The 16736-nt window shown below is 46.8% G+C and overlaps 1 protein-coding gene across 1 annotated transcript in view; it reads left to right on the forward strand.

The window, feature by feature from the left end:
• Positions 1-16736, forward strand: part of TAB1 (TGF-beta activated kinase 1 (MAP3K7) binding protein 1) — a 626748-nt gene that overhangs the window by 515026 nt on the left and 94986 nt on the right. Inside the window, exon 9 of the mRNA XM_044071649.1 lies at positions 11859-12081. Coding sequence (XP_043927584.1) covers positions 11859-12081 — 223 coding nt within the window. The remainder of the gene's footprint in view (positions 1-11858; positions 12082-16736) is intronic.

Genomic DNA, 16736 nt, shown 5'->3' on the forward strand with positions numbered 1-16736 from the left:
TCAAGAGCTAATTCCAACGGCTCGAGGCTCCCCTATATCCCACAATGCTAGGCCGTAACTACTCAGATCTCGTTTGCGCTTAGCTGAGGTGCTGCCTTCTTCCAGCTCTGCTTGTTTCGAGTTGGTGAGTTTTTCAGTTAAAACTTCAAATATCTACCCTATCCTTTTTATTTAGTCTAGTTTTATAGTACAGGGTATCCTTTTAGTTTAAATCGGGTCTCCCTCGATTTTTATATCCCCTTTTTATGTTCTAGGCCTTGGCCCTCCTTTTCCTTTGTCATTCAGTGTGATTGTTTTTTCTTTTGGTTTAAAGGGTGTGTCTGTGTGTTGTGTCTGTGTCTTTTGTACAGTCTCCTTTCTGGGATGTCTAAAGACTCAAGGTCTCAGAGCTTCAGAGTGTGACTCGTGCTGTCAGAAAATGTCTCTGACAGGCAGTCACACTTCTTGTGTCTATTGCCTGGGACCTTTGCACCTACTGGGACTCCTGTGCTGTTTGCCATGCATTCAGCCCATGAGTCCTGCAGGAACGCAAAAATAAACTTATTCTTCGAGGCTTATTAAAGCCTGAAGGCCTTCAAAGACTTCCAGGCCGTCGGCTCCAGCTTCAGAGCCGTCCGCTGGGAGCATTAAGGCTGCTTCGACATCGGCTCCGGCTGGAGTCGATGTTTCGAAGACTCAACCCGTTACCTCGGCTCCGGCCGGAGCCGAGGATGCTAAGACTCAGTCGGCTCTGATAGTTTTATCGGAGCCACCTTCTAAGAGGTCGAGGTCCCCTTCCATCGGCTCCATCCACTCGGCCCCAGGATCCCTTCTTCTGTCTGAGCGGAGCCATAGGTCCCATTCCTCTCGGTCCTCCAGGCTGTCCGACCATGACTTACAAAGGGTGGTGAGTAGACTTCACAAGTCCGAGGCACTGGCCCAAATGCTGCATAGCCCTACTCAACAGTCAGCGGCTATTCCCATCCCTGCTTCTGTTCCTTCTCCGACTCCTTTGAGTTGAACGGGGCTTCGTCGGAACCGTGGCTGTCAGTCGCGTCCAGAGCCCGATACCCTCCCTTTTAGCTCCGTCGTCTGCTCCGATTTCCTCTTTGGAGGATCTCAGCACGGGCTTCCCTGCGTCTCGACTCGGCGGTGGCATGGGACCCTTGTCCGACCCCATTCTCCCTCGAACTGTCGGCGCTGGTGAGTTACCGGTTCGACATCACGACACCGGGCCGTCCCTGTCGAATGCGGGGGTCGCGAAATGCTCCTGCGAAGCAGGGACCTTGACGCTTGGCTGTCGAGCCTTTGAGGTCATCGCGGGCGATGCTAGACCCGATGTCTACCCCGATGCGGCTCCGTCAGCTCCTCCTCTTCAGTGCCTGCGGTGGTTTCTACCCACCCCCGCGTACCAGACCGTAGAGAGCCAGCCCCTCAGGTTTCCCCATTGGAATATCCTCTTCTTCGAGGCTTTTCCTGATCGGCAGGAACCCTCGGAAGAGACAGTGCAATCACCAAATGTATGACTGTGTGAGCTCACTTGAGGCGTCAAGTGGAGGAGGTGTTTCCATATTTGCTGACATGGCTCCTTACCGCCACCACCAGGCACATCCTTCTTCTATCCAGAGAGACTTCCATCGGTCTAACTTGCCAGAGGAGGGGCTCAGTAAATTTGAGGCTGGGTGTCCTCCGCCTTCCTTCTCTATTAGTGGTGTAGGCCAAGGCCCTCACAGTTCATCTTTCTTGGAACCTGACAGACGAAAGAGTATCAGATATCCCCCAAGAAGTTTACCTTCTGTCTCAATGTGTGCAGATCAATGCCAGGGTAGGTAGTCTAGTATTAGGACTCATGGCAGCTACCATTACACTCTCCCCTTAGCTCGTTTCACATGCGGATCCTCCAGACTGTGCTGTTTTCTCAATGGTCCTCCCAACAGCTCCCGATGTCTCATCATTCTACTCAATCATCACTTCATCACCTGTCTTGGTGGATGACTCAACCTCAAGGGTCCAGGGATGACCTTCATCCTCCCCAATCGCCACGGTGACAACGGCAACTCCCTGGGTTCCAAGACAAAATGAACTCCCAGTTGGCAACCCTGAATTATGGCAATCGAGGCTCACTTGCACATAGGGCCGCTGATGGGGTAGTAGGGCCTTTTAGCGTTGCAAGCCCTTCAGGACTCTCTTCCCACAGGGACTATTGCAATTCAGGCGGACAACATGTCCGTGGTGTGGTACATCAACCTCAAGGGCGGGACCAAGTGACTAGGATTATGTCGAGGCACTCAGACTTTGGCAGTGGGCGATCTCTTTCTCACGTTTCTAGACCTCCGTTTTCTAGTCCTTCTCCAACGTGATTGCGGAATCATTGAGATGGGCTATTCTCATGCCTCCTCAGTCTACTCTAAAAAAAAAGTGCTGGAAGAATGAGAAAGAGGGGGGGAGGTGCCTTGCTGCGATCTTTTGCTACTCCCCAAAACAGCAAGGCAGACGATTTCTTCCTGATACCCCCTTACCAGGCCACCCGAGGCAGTGGGGGCTCCGATTGGCCCGGGGCCTTCTGGGAAGATTATCCTTTCCACTGAAGCCTGGGTTTCCCTCACCAGCTCCGAGGGTTACAAAATCGATCATATCATTGCCCCTTACTGGCCTCGACAGATATGGTTTCCCGTTCCACCATCATTACCTCTTGGAGCAGCCTTGGCATCTAAGCTGCTGTCCAGATCTTTTGACCCACCAGCTGGGCCAGCCAGCTGCCTCTCAATCTCACAAGCTCACCTCGTGGTTTCTTTCTCCTCTACCTAGCCAGGCTTACTTAATTTCTCATTCGGGACGTAACATCCTGATAAAATCTCACAAGTCTTCTACCAGAAGAAAACAAATAGTAAGTCTTGAGCGTTTTCCTTCTGGGCAGCATCAAAAAATATCAGAATGCGTACTACCATATCAAAATGCACAGACGCTCCAGGAGGTTCTCTGCTTCAGGCTGGGAGCCAGTCACTACCAGTTCAGAGCCCTGCCCTTTGGTCTCACTACAGCCCCCCGAGTGTTCACCAAATGTATGGCAGTGGTCGCGGCTCACTTGAGACGTCAAGGATTCCAGGTGTTTCCATATTTGGACGACTGGCTCCTTACCGCCACCACCAGGTGTCAACTTCTTCTATCCAGAGACTTCACCATTCAAACTTGCCAAGCTCTAGGCATTTCAGTGAATTTCGAAAAATCTGCCTTGTCGCCTTGTCAATCTATTACCTTTATAGGCGCCACCTTAGACACAGTTCATCTTTCTGCCAGACTGACAGAGCAAAGAGTATCAGATATCCGCAAACAAATTTACCTTCTGCTTCAGTGCAACAAGATCAAAGCCAGGGTAGTCTTGAAGGTATTAGGACTCATGGTGGCTACCATTACACTCCTCCCCTTAGCTCGTTTTCACATGCGGTTCCTCCAGTGGATGTTGTTTTCTCAATGGTCCTTCCAACAGCTCCCGATGTCTCGCATCATTCTGCTAACCCAATCATGCAAGAATCACCTGTCTTGGTGGATGACATCACCTCAAGTTCATCAGGGCAGACCCTTCACCCCCCCCCAATCGCCACGGTGGCAACGGACGCCTCCCTGATCGGGTGGGGGGGGGGGCATTATCAGGGCAGGACAGTCCAGGGCACGTGGCAATCGTTCGAGTGCCACTTGCACATAAATGTCTTAGAGATGAGAGCAGTGCTTTTAGCATTGCAAGCCCTTCAGGACTCTCTTCCCACAGGGACTATTGCAATTCAGACGGACAACATGTCCGTAGTGTGGTACATCAACAAACAGGGCGGAACCAAGTCCTATCCCTTATGTCGAGAGGCACTCAGACTTTGGCAGTGGGCAATTTCTTCTCAGCGGTTTCTGATAGCAACGCACATTCCCGGGAAGTCCAACGTGATTGCGGACAAATTGAACAGGGCTATTCTCATGCCTCACGAGTGGTCTCTAAAAAAATTAGTGCTGGAAGAAATCTTTCAAAGATGGGGCCGGCCTTGCTGCGATCTTTTTGTTACTCCCCAAAACAGCAAGTGTCACGATTTCTTCACCCTCTTCCCTCTACCAGGCCAACCCACCAGAGACGCTCTAGTCCACGATTGGTCTCGGGGACTTCTGTATGCTTTCCCCCCCCCTTTCCACTGATCTCTCAATTAATTCAGAAAGCTATCGCCTCGAGAGTCACTATGATCCTCATTGCCCCTTACTGGCCTCGACAGATATGGCTTCCGTTCCTGCATCATTACCTCTTGGAGCAGCCTTGGCATCTGGACCCAGTGCCAGATCTTTTGACCCACCAGTCGGGCCAGCTGCACCACTCCCTCCAATCTCTCAACCTCACAGCGTGGTTTCTCCGATTCCTACCCTAGCCAGGCTTCCCTTAATTTCTCATTTGGTCCGTAACATCCTGATAGCCTCTCACAAGTCTTCTACCAGAAGGATTTACCATTAGAGTACATCTAGCTGCTATATTTAACTTTCATGTAGGTGTCTCGGACTCCACTGTCATGTCCCATAAACTCTGCAAAGCCTAAGAGGTGTCATTTTGCTCAAGCCCCCAATCAAAAATCCCCCACCTCAGTGGGACTTGAATTTGGTCCTAGCATCCTTGATTCTCCCCCCCCTTCAAACCTGCGGCTTCATACCCTGTTAAGTTGCTCTCATGGAAAACACTCTTTCTAGTAGCCATAACATCAGCTAGAAGGGTATCTGAACTTCATGCTCTTTGCAGTCGTCGTCCTTACTTAGTTTTCCATAAAGAGTGTCCCTCCGGACTAATCCATCCTTCTTGCCTAAGGTTTCCTCTGAGGCAAATCTAAACCAGACTATCGATCTCCCTGTCTTCTTCCCTGATTATTCCAACAGGTTGTAACAAAAGTTACATTTTCTAGATGTTCATCGCCAACTTCGATATTATTTAGACAGGACTAAACAGTTCAGGAAATCTGACCAGCTCTTCCTGTCTTATGCAGAAGGGAAATTGGGCCTTCCAGTTTCTAAAGTGTCCCTTTCAAGATGGCTTACCTCTATAATTACCTTCATCTATGAAATCAGACATCAAAAACTGCCTTCAAGACCTAGAGCTCATTCAACCAGGGCATTAGCTACATCTGTAGCTTTTCAGGACAGGCTACCAATAGATTCCATTTGTGCAGCAGCCACATGGGCTTCTCCTCATACCTTTATCTCGCATTACAAATTGGATATGGCTTCCAGAAACCATGCCAACTTTGGTTCCACTGTTCTCAAGAGTCTGTTCCGATAAGCCACCCGGGGTAAGGTGCTAGGGACGCGGTCCCATCCAGCAAGAATGAAGTCGAGATTGACAACTTAACATTGAGACATTATGTGCCTACCATAACGTTCAATATTAGTTGTCTTCTTCTCTCCTTCTTTCTTGTGTCCCACCCTCCTTCCCCCCCAGCCTGGACAGACCGATAGGAATTTTTGGGATCTTCCATTGGGGCTTCCTTCCCACATGTTCTACCACCTCTATTCTCCCTTTTATGTTTGTAGCAGCTTACATACAGGTTTATATAGAGGTGGGTTCCTTTCTCTCTTCTCCATACTATGGAGACTAGGACTGCTTGGTTTTAGGTATCAAATGAGATCTGAGTAGTTACCGCCTAGCATTGTGGGATATAGGGGAGCCTCGAGACGGTGGAATTAGCTCTCGAGCTTTAGTATTGGCCAAGTCGGAGCCGAGGATTGGCTCTGAACCCATCCAGCAAGAAAGAATGCGAGAAGAAGACAACTAACATGGAACGTTATGGTAGGTACATAACTTCTCATTAATCTTGAAAGGACTACTAAAAACTTCCTTTTTGGAGGCACTATCTGAGGCAGAGGTCTCAACACCTCCTAGGAAAGACAGTAAAAAGAGAAGTCACTCTGTTCTGACTTCTCCTAACTCTAAGGAACCAAAGTCTTCCAAGACTATTACAGAACCAAAATCAAAATTGCCTAAAATCGCAGCACCGACTCTCTCAGCACCAGTGCCTGAAGCTCTTTCCATGGTGTCGATGTCAGCACCTTCTTCGGAACAGACTACCATAATTTCTATAACTGCACCAATAATTCCCTCGGTATCAGACACACGTTCAGCACCAACAGTATTATCTCCCTCCAATCTGGTCACTCTTTCCCCTTCACAATACATGGGTCCTTCAACCTCTATGCCGAAATGTGAATTTTTAGCCAGGACAAGATATTCCCCATCCATTGACCCTTTTTTTGGACAGCAATACAGTCCTTTCCTTGTAAGGCTGACTCCCCTTTGGGAATTTCCATTCGTTCAACCAGGAGTCTTGTGGAGCTCGATGTAGTGAGGCTTGTTAATCGGCTCCTAACAGCCAGAGGCATCCCAACCTCAACCAAGACCTCTCTCCCAGCCAGAGACAAGGGCTTTTCTGCACAGACTCCCGACATATCCTCCTTCAATCTCTCCTAAGACTTTGAAGCCATCAGTATCAATGCATATCCTGGTGCCAACTTCTTTGGTTCCTGCGATGCTCCCTCCCATGGTTTCAGAGCCTACCCTGTGGACTGTGATTCATTCCAAACCAATCCATCCTCGGGATTCTTCTGTCAAGGCTCCAAACCTGGCGACGGGCTCGTCTGAGCGGGGTGTGACCCAGGTTCAGAGATTGTCCTCTGTTTTGGGCTCCCATCCCTCTTCAGGTGAGCCTGCTTTCTTCCAGGTGACTAAGAGGGCTCTCGCATCCGCAAGCTTTTAGTTGGCATCTTCGGCATTGGAACCAGACATTCGTATTTCCTCTGGTATGCAGCTGACACAGCCCACTATGCTTGGACAGCGAGCATGGGAGCAGCAAGAAACCCTACTTCAGGGCACCCACTCTTTGGAGTCCTCTTCAGATGGTCCCCCTGAAGAGCCACCCCGTAAGAGAATGTGCAAGAGGAAGCATATAGATTCCCCTGAGGAATCCCTCACCGAAGCCACAGATTTTGATGAGGGAGAAGGGTCCCCACGGTCACCCCCTGAGGATGTCTCCATATGGAGACATACTACAGATACTGAAACATAGGGCCAGCTGGAAGCCCATAAATCCTTCTACTGAGGAATGTATTCTTGCAGGCTTTCTGTGCTTAACCCTCTACTTCCTGGGTGACACCATCTGCAGATGAGCTAGTCAAGCTCATCATGCAGCTCGCTTGGAAGGCCCCTGACACTATTGAGCCAATTCCCTGGAGGCAGGATAAAATTCTTTCTCCTCCACAGGATCACCATCATTGGTCCAAAGGTTTGGCAGTAAATTCTATGGTGGTGGCCACTAGAAAAGAACTTGCAGAAGAGAGCTCAACTGTCCATCCTCCAAACAGGGAGTCCCGGATGATAGACAGACTAGGGAAGTGGGATTATGCTTCAGCGACCTTTGCCATACAGTCACTGAACTACCTGGCACATTTTACCCATCTTCATAGGGACCTGATTACAGACCTTTCAGGAGCCTTGGCAGGAGAATTGTCTGATGAGGTATGTGACAAAGTTGCTTCACAGCTTGCCACCCTGGAGTCTATTTCTAACTCCTCCTTGCGGTTGATTGCCCATGCAACCGAGGGGGCAGCCAGAGCTGCGGGTTCAGGTGTTGTCATAAGACATCACACCTGGATGCGCTTGTGTAACCTTGCAGACCCCTTCAAGTCTTCCTTTGTCAACCCTCCTGTTGACAAGTCTTATTTGTTTGGACCAAAAATTAAAGATACTTTTAGCCAGGTGTGAGAAAGATGGAAAGACCCTATCTGCAGTGGGCGTACGTTTTTCTACTCCTCAGCAATCCTACTCCAGGAATCAGAGAGGCGGGAAAATGTAGTTCAAGAAATCCCAAGAGCCTTTTCGTGATGCATGTGGTGAGTTCTCTCCCCAGGGCAGAGGGGGAAACTCTTCGGGAAGATGCCCCTTCTATGGCAGAGGGGGCCACAAAACCAGGGGTCCAATGATTCCTTCTCTGGGCAACCCTATCAGCGCTCCTGAAGAGTGGCCTGATTGCTTACCTCTGGAAGCAGTCTGGGGAAGATTCTCTGTGCACCACTTGGCCTGGCATTCAATAACTTCATTTTCTTGGATGCAGACGATCATGACCAGAGGTTACCATATTCCCTTCAACATTTATCCCAGGCCTGTAAGGCGAATCCCCAGTGTTCCACCCAGTCAAAGGGATGGGGCAGCACAAGAAATTCTAAAGCTACTAGAAAAAAGGTCATCCAAACAGTCCCACCAGACCAAATAGGATCTGTGTTTTACTCTAGATTCTTTTTAGTGCCAAAGAAGACAAGGGGACTGGAGACCAATTTTGGATCTCAGCATCTTGAACAAGTTTGTCAGACAGACAGAATTCCAGATGGTCACGGTTCAGTCTGTCCTTCCTTTTTTGGAAAAAGATGATTGGATGTGCTCCATAGATCTTCAGGATGCATATTACCACATAAAAATGGACAAAAAATCCAGAAGATATCTCCACTTACATCTGGGAGCCAATCACTCCCAATTTTGAATACTGCCCGTTGGTCTCACCAAAGTCCCCAGGGTGTTCACCAAATCATGGCAGTAGTAATAGCTCACTTGAGACTGCAAGGATTGTGTGCGTTTCCATATTTAGACAATTGGCTCTTAACTACTCCAACCAAGAGTCTACTGCTTGAAGCTGTACACTACACCTTAAAACTAGCAAATAAGTTGGGCATCTCTATAAACCACAAAAAGTCAAAGCTAGTGCCATTTCAAAACTTGGAATTCATTGGGATGATGTACGACACAAAATCCTGCCTAGTTACTCAACCTCAGCACAGATTGCAAAGGTTGAGATCTCAACTGCAAGTAATACTCTCTCGAGATCTAGTTCCAGCCAGATTGGTCTTGCAACTTATGGGTTCATTTGTGGCAATGATCACTCTGGTTCCACTGGTGAGATTCCATGTGAGGCTACTTCAATGGCTCCTGGTCTCTCTGTGGTTTGTAATGATGCTCCCAGTGACTTACCCGATTCACATAAATTGTTGCAAACAAGATCTGAGTTGGTGGATGAAACCAGAAGTAGAGTTATGGAGTCACCCCTTTTCAACCCCTCAACCCAAGGCCACAGTCACCATGGATGCCTCCCTGATGGGGTGGGGTGGGGGCATTTTCTGGGAAGAACCGTCCAAGGGACTTGGTCCCCCTTAGAGGCCAGTCTGCATATTAATGTCCAAGAACTTCTAGCATTGCAAACCTTTCAAGCGACCCTTCTATCAGGGACAATTGCTATCCAGTCAGACAATATGCCACTATTCTGGTACATCAACAACCGAGGAGGTACCAGATACTACCCTCTGTCGGGAAGCAGTAAGAGTGTGGCAATGAGTGATAGATTCCAACCGCTTTCTGATAGCAACACACATTCCCAGGATTTCCAGTGTGATTGTGGACAAATTGAGCAGAAACATTTTGATGCCTCACGAGTGGTCTCTCAACCCTGTAATAGCGGCACAAATCTTTCATCTTTGCCTCTCCCTTGAACCACAAATGCAGCAGCTACTTTGCCCTGATCCCCTCTCATGGAGAGTCACTGAGAGATGCTATGATATACAATTGGCCCCCAGGACTGCTTTATGCCTTCCCTCCTCTTCCACTGATTCCACCTTTCTTAAAAAAAGCATAACAGTTGAGAAGCAAGGTAATCCTCATTCCACCTTTTTGGCCCCATCCAGTCTGGTTTCCTTTCCTGTAGCCTCCACCACCCATGGACTCTAGATCCAACCCCAGGTCTCTAGTCTCATCCACTGGGGCTGGTCCATCCCGATCTAGTGATTCTCAAGCTAACAGCTTGGTTTCGCCACTTCCACTGATTGCCAGGCAGTATAACCTATCTTCCCCACTGAGAAGGATACTTCTAGCCTCTCATAAACCATCCATCAGGAAACTTTATCTCAGTAAATGGGACAGGTTTGTGTTCTGGACTAAAGACCAATGAATGGATTTCTTCTCAGCCCTGGTCCGTAAAGTCTTAGAATACTTGTCAACTTTACTCCAATATGGGGCCTCGGCCTCTACCATTACAGTTCACTTAGCAGCTATCTCCAATTTTCATAATGGTTTTATTGATTCTTCATCAATGTCCCACGGTCTGTGTTCTAAAGGGAGTCTTACATTTGAGACTACCTCTTAAAGACCCTATTGAACCTTGAAATTTGACACTAGTCTTACAAACTCTAACTTGTCGACCATTTAAGCCTTCAGCCACCTGTAACATGAAGTATTTGTCACGGGAAACCTTATTCCTGGTAGCCATCACCTCAGCCAGGAGGATATCAGAGTTGCAAGCTTTGTATGTAAATTGCCCATACATATTTTTCCATAAAGAGAGCGTATCACTTTGGACTAATCCCTCTTTTCTGTCCAAGGTTATTTCAGAGTCAAATCTCAACCAGTCCATTGATTTGCCAGTTTTCTTCCCAGATTTTTCTAACGAGAGAATATCCTTTACACTTGTTAGATGTTCATAGACCATTACGTTTTTACTTAAACAGAACTAAGTCATTCAGAAAATCAGACCAGCTGTTCCTATCCTTTTCAGGTCCAAGACTGGGCAGGTCAGTTTCCAAAGTCACCTTATCAAAGTGGTTGAGAGATTGCATTACCTTTGTCTATCAACAGAATAAAATATCTCAACCAACTAAAGTCAAGGCTCACTCCACCAGATCAGTGTCCACTTCAGCGACCTTTCATTCTAGAGCCTCTATGGATGACATTTGTCCAGCAGCCACCTGGGGTAAATTCATACCTTTATTACTCATTACAAATTGGATATGGTCTCCAGGGGAAGAGCATCCTTTGGCTCAGTGGTGCTCAGGAATATCCTTCCATAGGGCCTCCCAGGACATAAAGTAGCTAGGGACTCTGTCCCATCAGTGAGGAATGAAAGAAGATTAACAACATCAAATAAAGAAGGTATGTTCTTACCATAATGTTCCATCTGTGTTGTTGATCTTCATTCATTCATTACTTCCCACCCCTATACCCCCTTTCGAAAGACTCCAAGAGGTTTGGATTTGGTCCTGGTTACTTAATAGAGCAGTTGCTCAGATAAATCCTCCGCCTTTTTTTCTATCTTTTCGGGCAAACTCGATCTGAGGAGATGAGGATTGGGGCACTATGGGTAAGACTTAGCTCGAAGGTTTTTTGGCTGGCACGAGCTTGTTATATTGGCTGAGTCAGTTCCGAGGACGGAACAGAGACCCATCAGTAATGAATGAATGAAGATCAACAACACAGATGGAACGTTATGGTAAGAACATAACTCCTTCTTTTAACAGAACAGTAATTGCTTAGTTTCTTACTACAAAAACCAAACTTGTTACTCACAATTAGAGAAGGTGGTAGAATGACTACTATAAAGTCATCTGCTATAAGACCCACTGCTTTAATTCTGTGCACTTTGTAAGTTGAGCTACAGCTGATTGCATTGTAGTGTAAAGTAGTGTGTAGAATGGCAAATCAATTAAACTGGTACAATCTTGTGCATATTAGTCCACTGGAAGGGTACCATTGCTCTGGCATTTTTTTCTTGATGTTGGGTCATTGTTTTAATTGTTAAAGTCCTAGGTTATAGTTCATCAAATCTCAAATAGTTTTAATTGCATTGCAGATGTATGCTATCTCATTCTTCTCTGAATAAATTAAAACTAAATGTAATAAATTTGGAACTGGATAATATAGTTTTTAATGCCATTTTCCATTTGGTTACTTTATTACTACAGCCGACAGTCAAGCTTCCTTAGTTGTTGCTGTCTTCTTATCCAGGTGACATCATATTTTTGAGTAGTTCTTTTGTTTTTACTTCTTTTCTTCTCAGGAGATTGCTGCAATGGTGGCCACAGAGTTCGCTAAGCAGACAACCCTTGATGAAGTTGCACAGGCTGTTGTGGACCGTGTGAAGCGCATTCACAGAGACACCTTTGTCAGTGGAGCTGAGCGATCCCGATTTTGCAACAAACATGAAGACATGACACTACTTGTGAGAAACTTTGGCTACTTGCTGGGGGAGATGAGCCAGTGCACATTAACCCCAACACAAGGTAAACCTGCTGTTTCATTTAAAATCTAAAGATCTTCATACTGATTCAGAGATGTATTAGATGAGTGATAATGCAGTTGCTACTACAGTGACAGGCAGTTATGAAAACAAACAGATTACTGGTAACCCAGAAGTGGATATACTATAACTGAACATCAAGTGAAGTGCTGCATTCAAACTGTGAACTTGAAACTGAACAAATGAAAAGCTCATTGTCAGCTTAGAATCACTGTGCTTGTCTGTGTCCTTCAACTGCTGACTCTCTGTGCTGAATTCGCACTTTTGTTTAATTTGCTGCTGTACGTTTTGGATTGCATTATACTTTTTTAAAATTATGTATTGCATGACGTTTAGATCATGAGAGCCCCTTGAAATGGTTTTAAGTTTTTAAGGTTTTCAGTTATCAGGTGCAACTGTTTATCTTAAGTAATTGGTAGATGCATAACTGGTGCATGTGTGGGCATCAAAATGTATAAAAACTTGTCAATGGGCTGGTGCCAGGAAGAGTCAGCTGACCTACCTCGTGTCACAGACCCAGACCTCTAGCTAAGGTGGGGCAATGAGACAACTGCCCTATGCACAGCCTGTTAAAAGGCACAATCAGAAATACCAATCTGGTGAAAGTGAAATACTGGAAATACACTGCTGGCATTTGTTCAGTGTCAGCATGCGCCTTTCATTCAATAAACATTGCTGCTGAAATGAGTAAATGGATGTCCAGGTGTCTTTAAATGTAGCAAGCACATATTGCTACAGTTCAGTGGAATCAGAAGCACTTCAGAAGAGCCTGATGAGTTTTCAGATATAGAGGGGTGCTTTTTGTTTGCTCTTGAACTTTAGTGAGCATCTTTTTTTTCTTTGAGCAGGGTCGCAGCAGTGAATGCAGTAGTGTTGCTGTATATGTAAGTGGCCCTCTTACATGTGTTTTATGATTTCAAGAAGCTATACAAGTTCCATAACTTAATAAGATCTGATGTTGTCATTTTCATTTGTACCTCAACTAAAGTGCTCAGATACGATCCTCCGATCTGGCTCTGCCACTTTCTATAGAGTCTAGGATCAGACTCTCAAGCTTTTCCCATACCAACAATGCCCCGATCACTGTATTTCCGTAGATCTCATTTGCAGCCCTTCAAGATTGATCGGGATTGCAATTGCTTCAGCTCCTTGTAAGATGTCCTTCAAGGATGCATCTGCAGTCCTTACAAATGGGTTGTCCTGTCGTCAGGCAGCCCTTCGGTCGGCCGGATTCCAAAGTCTGGGTCTGGCCCCGGCCCCGGCTGGTGTCGCACTTCACCCGACGTCATAGCTGCAGTTATTCGGGTATAAAGGCATCAGCCGACGCCATTTTCCTCAGTCTTTCTTGCCGCGTGGTGCCCGAAGCAGAAGCTGTTCGCAAGTGCCGGTCGGTCAGAACCAGAGATTACTACTACCGAATACTACTTCGAAGACTTCTAAAAAGCTAAGTACCCCGTTGGGGACTCTTTTTTGCCTCAGCCGATGTCAGAAAAAGTGAATAACTGTTTAACTTGTGGGAAACAAATACCTCATAAAGATTTCCACTCTTACTGCTTACCTTGTTTAGGCCCAGACCACAACGTAGCAGCTTGTCTAGCCTGTGGTTCTTTTAACCGACGGACGCTTAGACGTCGGTCGGAATTTGCTGAACAGTTTTTCGGCTCTGATTTTGCTTATATTATGCCGTCGGATCCTCCGACTTCACAAATATCCAAAAAACGCAAGGAAAAGGACCGACACTCGCGGTCCGCGGTTTCAGCCGAAACCGCGGTTAAGCCAACCGCGAGTGTTTCGGTTTCGGCTGAAACCGAGCAAGCGGTTCTTCCTTCAGCCGAAAACATGCCTTCTACCGAGGCCTCTTCTAACCTGGTTGAATCGGCTTCTGAAATCCAACCTGCAGTTGCGGTTTCTCAGGAATTATCTGACACTATTCCCTTGGATATTTCCACTCCTGCACGTGGAGCTGCTAGGCCTCCTGCAGCCATGTCCATTAAGGCCTTTGCCAGGGCTAAAGCAGCTAAAGCAGCTAAAGCTACAAAAACTGTGCCTGTTAAGACCCCCTCTCACAGGCCCAGCTCCAGTACCCAAATGCTTTCTCTGGCAGAGGATCTCATTTCTTTAATCCGGGGATCCCAGACTCATCCAGCCAGGGCCTCTCATCCACCTCCAGAGAAGAGGCCTAGAGCAGAGCCCCCTGAGCCAGTGTCCACAGATGATTCATCTGATGATACAGATAATACAGACCCTCCAGAGGCTCCTTATTCCCCTTACGAAGACTCTGATGCTGAAGAGTCCATTCCTTCTGCCTCTCCACCTGAGGAATTTTCCTTTGGGGAAACCTTGCATGCTATGAGGGAACAATTTCAGTGGCAAGGCCAAGATTTCTCAGACTCCAGGAAAAGGCTTAGAACCTTTCTGCATTTACCACAACATAGGCCTTTAGCCATTCCTCCAGTTCTTTCTGTTGTAGATGATGCATTTAATGATGCTTGTACTGCTCCTGATTCATTACCTCCGGCCCCTGCTAAGCCCGATAGGTTCTACAGGGTCCCGGACACACATCACCATCTGTACAAGGTTCCTTTTGCAGATCCCGAGACTATCTCCCAGGGGCCTAAGGCTGTAGCATCTACCTCTGCTAAAAATCCCCTGCCCTCTGAAAGGGAATCCAGGTCCTTAGAGATGGGGTAAAAAAGTTTACACTTCTGCTACTCTGTCAGCTAGGGCCTTGAACTGTCAATTTCATATGATCCAATATCAAGAATTTATGCTAGACCAGTTAACTAAAAAACTGTCCTCTGATGAACCTTTTGATAAGAAGTATGTTCAGGAAATGGTACATAACATTCAGCAAGTTAGTAACCATTCTTTAAAATGCGGCTATGATGCACTGGACGCTTCCTTTAGATCAGCCATGACTGGCACAGTTATCAGAAGGCATGCATGGTTGAAAGAGCAGGCCTTACCGGACCATGTCAAATCAAAACTATTAGATGCTCCCATGGACAAGGCCAATTTATTTGGTTCACCTGCACAACAGGTACTGAAGAAGATGGAAGAGAAGGCAAAATCTGTACAAACAGTGAAAGATTTCTTACAGGTCCAGCCTCCAAGGTTTAGCAGGAATTGGCCCTCCAAAAATTGGTCCTTTCCAGACTCCTCTAAAGCACAGAGAGGCAGGAATAGGCGTTCAAGGGGCAGAAACCAATCCAGGGGTGCCTACAGGGGACGCCACTGGCAGGGTAACAACCAGCGAGGCACAGACGCAGCCACCACCACTGCAACAGGACAATCACAGTGACTTGACTCTGGCACCGCCTACCAGGGAACAACTAGAAGCACCCTTAGCCGGAAAACTAGCTTTATTTTCAAAAAACTGGCATTACATCACAAGGGACAAGTGGATTTTGCAAACTATACACCAAGGATACAGGTTTCATTTCCATACTCTACCAGGAAAGAGAGGAATGCCAAACCTACCTCTGAATCAAAAGGCAGAAGCTCTAAAACAAGTAAACCAATTATTAAAGATGAGAGCTGTGGAAAAGGTACCATCTATGGAACAAGGAAAGGGATTTTACTCCAGACTCTTCCTGGTACCAAGAAAGGAGAGCAAATGGAGGCCTATTCTCGACCTGTCCGCATTAAACACATTCCTCATTGTTCCAAAATTCAAAATGCTGTCTCTACAGCAGCTTCTTCCCATGCTGGGCAAGGAGTCTTGGCTGGTAACTCTAGATCTCAAGGAGGCATACCTACACGTCCCCATACGACCAGTTTGCAGAAGGTACCTCAGATTTCTTGCAGGATCAGAGCATTATCAATTCTCAGCATTGCCCTTTGGCTTATCTACTGCGCCCAGAGTGTTCACAAAATGCCTGGCATCAGTAATTGCGCATTGCAGGCTTCAGGGAATCCAAATTTACCCCTACCTGGACGACTGCCTGATACAAGCGGACAACAAAAACAAGCTCACAGTAGACTTACAAAGAGTCATTTACCTGCTACAAGGCCTGGGGATATACAGTCAATATAAAAAAGTCAAGGCTGACACCATCCCAAAGAATAACCTTTTTGGGCGCAGATCTGGACACATCAAAACAAATGGCATTCCTAACTGCAGAAAAGCAAGAGCAACTACCTCTCTACTTCTTGGCATTAACAAAGCAGAACCATCTAACAGCAAGAAAAGTACTGCAAGCCCTGGGCTTCATGGCATCCTGCATAATACTGGTCCCTCATGCCAGACTACATATGAGAAAGCTACAGTGGTACCTAAAGAATTTATGGTCTCAGCACAAGCACAGCCTAGAAACCAAAATTCCAATAATACCATGCCTGAAGCAAGAGTTCCTATGGTGGGCACAGGCCTGTCAATCAAACACAGGATTGCCCTTCTACAGCATTCAACCAAGCCAAACCATCACAACGGACGCCTCAGACCTCGGTTGGGGGGCCCACATGCTGGACAAGTGCATACAAGGCTTATGGACACAAGACCAGCTGCACCTGCACATAAATCTAAAGGAAATGCTGGCAGTAAAAATGGCAATCCAGACATTCAGACCATTTCTCCGAGAAGGTCAATTGATGATAAGGACAGACAACACCACAGTTATGTGGTACATCAACAAACAG

The sequence above is a fragment of the Protopterus annectens genome, chromosome 1.part0 (assembly GCF_019279795.1).
Source record: "Protopterus annectens isolate FY-2018-M chromosome 1.part0, PAN1.0, whole genome shotgun sequence".
Lineage (NCBI taxonomy): Eukaryota > Metazoa > Chordata > Ceratodontiformes > Protopteridae > Protopterus > Protopterus annectens.